The sequence below is a fragment of the Crocuta crocuta genome, unplaced genomic scaffold (assembly GCF_008692635.1).
Source record: "Crocuta crocuta isolate KB4526 unplaced genomic scaffold, BGI_CrCroc_1.0 scaffold138, whole genome shotgun sequence".
NCBI classification, from domain to species: domain Eukaryota; kingdom Metazoa; phylum Chordata; class Mammalia; order Carnivora; family Hyaenidae; genus Crocuta; species Crocuta crocuta.
This window is the reverse complement of record NW_027532585.1, coordinates 530,688-534,685: the sequence shown is the minus strand read 5'-3', so window position 1 is coordinate 534,685 and position 3,998 is coordinate 530,688. Positions and strand designations below refer to the sequence as shown.

At 49.0% G+C, this 3,998-nt stretch overlaps 1 protein-coding gene across 1 annotated transcript in view; it reads right to left on the bottom strand.

Moving 5' to 3' along the window:
- Positions 1-3,998, bottom strand: part of NSMCE4A (NSE4A component of SMC5/6 complex) — a 30,257-nt gene that overhangs the window by 9,803 nt on the left and 16,456 nt on the right. The window contains exons 2-3 of the mRNA XM_077779520.1: positions 3,686-3,796; positions 602-732 (exon numbers count right to left, since the gene is read on the bottom strand). Of these exons, the coding sequence (XP_077635646.1) occupies positions 602-732; positions 3,686-3,796 (242 nt within the window). The remainder of the gene's footprint in view (positions 1-601; positions 733-3,685; positions 3,797-3,998) is intronic.

Sequence of the window (3,998 nt, the reverse complement as noted above, 5' to 3'; positions counted from 1 at the left end):
GGGGGAAAAAAAAAAAAAAAAAAAAATAAACAACAGGGTAAAATGCAAGGTCAGCTTTACCATGGAAAAATTCTTAAATTTTAGGTAACAACCATTCAAAAGAAAGGTAAATAAAACAACAATGAAAAGACCCAGAAAAAAAGCAAAACCCTAAGCATACTCATGTGGTTAGCAGATATTCTCAAGACAGAGGAGAACCTGGCCCCTCTCCCCACATCGGGCCTAACTCCTTCCCAGCTGAGTTCTGCCACCTGTGGCATGGGTTTTGTGCAGCCAGCACAAAGGGTCCTGGGTCACTGAGAATGAGCTAGAATACTTCGAACTAAAAGTTCGGGGGGAAAAGTGGCCATCTGTAAATAAACGTAGCACCCAGAGTCTTACTTAGAATGCTAAGAGGTTTCTAAATTTCTAAGCTGCAGCCGGCCGGCCGTCTGTCTATTAACTTGGTGAGATGAGATCTCTTTGGAGGAATCTGAGACTGGTGCCCCACACCCCCAAAAAAGGAAGTGAAGCCATCTGCACACAGATCTAATCAAAGTAGATAATTAATCTGTGACATGGGAAACAGTTTTTGGTTAAGATTCTGTAGCTTTGAACTTACTAGAGTTTCAACATATCTCAACATATCAAACGAGTTCAGATCAGAACGCAGCTGCTTTGCCTTCTCTTTGCCCAAATCTGAAGCCAAAACCAGAAAATGGGCATCCAGGACTGCTTCTCTTGCTCGGGACACTATTCAAAAAAGAAGGAAAATACATATTACTAAATACACATGATTCACAGGGATTTCCCCGAAATTTCCACCTACTTACTTGACATTTCCCACTGGACCAACAACAACAAAGGGCAAACATATCCATCTCCCTCTAAAACCTGGCTCTCCGACCCAACCCACCAAAATCTGGAGTCAAAGCCGCTCTCCCTCCGGGGTGGTCGTCCTGTGAACTGAACCACCACCTCTTCATAGCTCGGGTTCAACAAACCCTCTCTCCTCTCTGACACCGGCTTCCTGCCGACCCCAGCAGCCCCTCCTCGTCCCGAGCAGAGATGAAGTCAAAAGGCAGGCCCGCTCCATGTAAGGTGCCTTGTTGAGCGGCCACGGTAAACGGTCAAGGGACATCAACAGAAATAACGGGGCCGCTGGGCAGTCAGCCTGAGACTCACGCCCCGAGTGCCAGCACAGGTCACCATGTGGACAGTGACATGCAGCAGGGCAGCCACCCTGAGGATGGAGGACTCCAAAAGTTTGACGGAGGACCCGGGATTTAGGACAAGCTATGTAGAGGGGCACCTGGGTGGCTCCGTCGGTTAAGCATCCGACTTCGGCTCAGGTCATGATCTCATGGCTCGGGAGCTCGAGCCCCGTGTCGGGCTCTATGCTGACAGCTCAGAGCCTGGAGCCTGTTTCGGATTCTGTGTCTCCCTCTTCTCTCTGCCCCTCCTCTACTAGCACTGTGTCTTTCCCTCCCAAAAATAAAATAAAAATAACAACAAAAAAGACAAGCTATATAGAGAAAAAGATTTAAACAGAAGGAGTCAAGAAGGGAATAGGGGAGGGGTGCCTGGGTGGCTTAGTCGGTTAAGCGTCCGACTTTTGCTTAGGTCATGATCTCGCGGTTCGTGGGTTCGAGCCCCGCGTCGGGCTCTATGCTGACTGCCAGCTCGGAGCCTGGCGCCTGTTTCAGTCTGTGACTCCCTCTCTCTCTGGCCCTCCCCTGCTCATGCGGTCTCTTTCTCTCTCTCCTAGAAATGAATAAAACATAAAAAAATAAAAAAAAATAAAAAAAAAAAGGGAATAGGGGATGAAGTGTGGAGAGGTGAGGGACCGGCCCTTTGGAGGAGACAGTGGGGCTGACAGGGCGGGGAGGGTGAAGAGTGCCCTGGGAACACCTGGAAAGGCAAACCGGAAAGGGAGCCAAGAAGAGGCGAAGGCGGCAAAGTTCAAGTACAGAAACACCTGTCCCCGGCTTGCTCCTGGAGATGACGTGGGTGCCCCGCTTCCTGAACACACCTCAGGTGGCTGAACTTGGCTGACTCCAGTGTTTGTTTATATACATCATTTTCCCATTTTATTTCGGGGTACCACCGCAGAAGTGACCACGTGTGAGAGGGAAGCAGGGGCTGGGCTGGAGGCTGGCTCCTGGGCGGCTCCGGGTGCCCCGGCCCGCTGGCCTCACAGCACAGTCGGCAAGAAAAGCGCAGACTTCTCTGCCACAGCTGCCTTTGAGGCTTCCACCGAGGGAAAACCACGAATGCCAAGGATCTAGAATTCTGCGTTTGCTGAGGGACTCCCAGAGCCCAGCTGAGTGAATAACTCTGCCTTAAAGAGGTGACCCCGTCAGCACAGTGGCATCAGCCAAGAGGGAGGTGATGTGTGGCTCAAGAACTAGTAAGATGCACAGTAAAACAGCAAGGGAGTGAATGAGTCAAGAGCACACAGCGCTAACCGGGGGTGGGGGGGTGGATTTAAGCAGGTGAAAGGGAAACGCTCAGTTCTGGAAGCTTCTAATGAAATTTAACAAATGTGGGAGACCAAGATGGGGAAGGGCGTGGAAGCTGTGACCAGAGCTAGAAAGAAACTCATTTGAGAACATGCAGACAGAGCAATGTTAAAAAGCGAGCAACAGTTAAGCCATTAGTCATACTAGGAAATTACTAGAAATAAAGGTTCTGGTCCTCGAGGAACATGAAGAACTGTGGTGTCTGGGCAGGACCAGTTGTTGACTCTTCCTTACCACCGATTTGTCTGCATTCTGCCTTTCTGCTGCCACAGAACTGGTAGGGGCCTGGTGGGAACAATGGTCTGGGGTCTTGCTCTAGGGTCCTGGGACCCAGTGGCTATATCAGGGGGTGCCCGACCTGTCTTCTGTCTTTGAACAGACTGCTGCCGCCACAAACACTTTTAATTCAAACCCAGATTTTTTTTTTTTTTAATTATTTTCAGAGAGAGGGAGAGAGAGAGCACATGTGCGCCCATCGGGGAGGGGCAGAAAGAGAATCCCCAGCAGGCTCCACGCTGCCAGTGAGGAGCCCTACACCGGGCTCGAACTCACCAAACTGAGACCATGACTTGAGTCGAAATCAAAGGTCGCATGTTTCACCGACTGAGCCATGCAGGCGCCCAAACCAAGACTGTTTTGTAAACTCCCCTCTCTCCATGGTCAGGACTCAGTGCTCTAAGATCTCTCTCCATCTCTCTCTCACCACCCCCTACTAGGGACCAGCAGCTCCCCTGGTGGATATGGCCACCGGCCCCCCAACCCCCCACTATAGGCAGACCAATAGCAAGGAGCTGGGAGGAGGGCAGGAAAAGAAATAGAATGTCAGAGCCCAGCTCAGTTCTTCTTGAATTCATCCATTCAACAAAACTATCCTGGGGATACAGCAGTCAATACCACAGAAAGATAAAAGATAATACATGCAAAGTTCTCAACCTTGAACCACCTGGGGGGGTTGCTAAAACAGGCTGCTGGTGGGGGCCCCCAGCATTTCACATAAAGCCTTCAGAACACCTTAGGGAACAGGTAAGCGCAATGAAAGCAATAGGAGAAAGCTTCCAAAACTAGCAAAGCACTATTATATTATGTGGGAATTGCTTGATGTCAATATCGCTCTTATATAAAACTAATTAAAATTATCCTAACACTTACAATAAAAAGCTCCCATATATAAAACAATGAATTACCTCCATTAAACAGAGTGTTGGCCTCTTCAAGGACCTCTGTTAATTTGTCACTGGCATTCAGTATATCCTCTCGGTTTTCTATGTAAAGAAATACAAGGTTTGGCAAATGTGCTCATCATTCACTAATAAGTCCTTAACAGAGTGATCACCTGCGGTACTGAGAAGCCCCTGGCCCTGCTCCCTGGGGTAATTATTTCACACACCTCTATCTTTTTAACCAAAGTGTCTCCGAAAGAGAAAGGTGACTGTACCTTTAAGTAGCATGAACTTTGAAAGGAGCCAGGCTGCCTTTATCCTTCACCCAAAGGGTGAA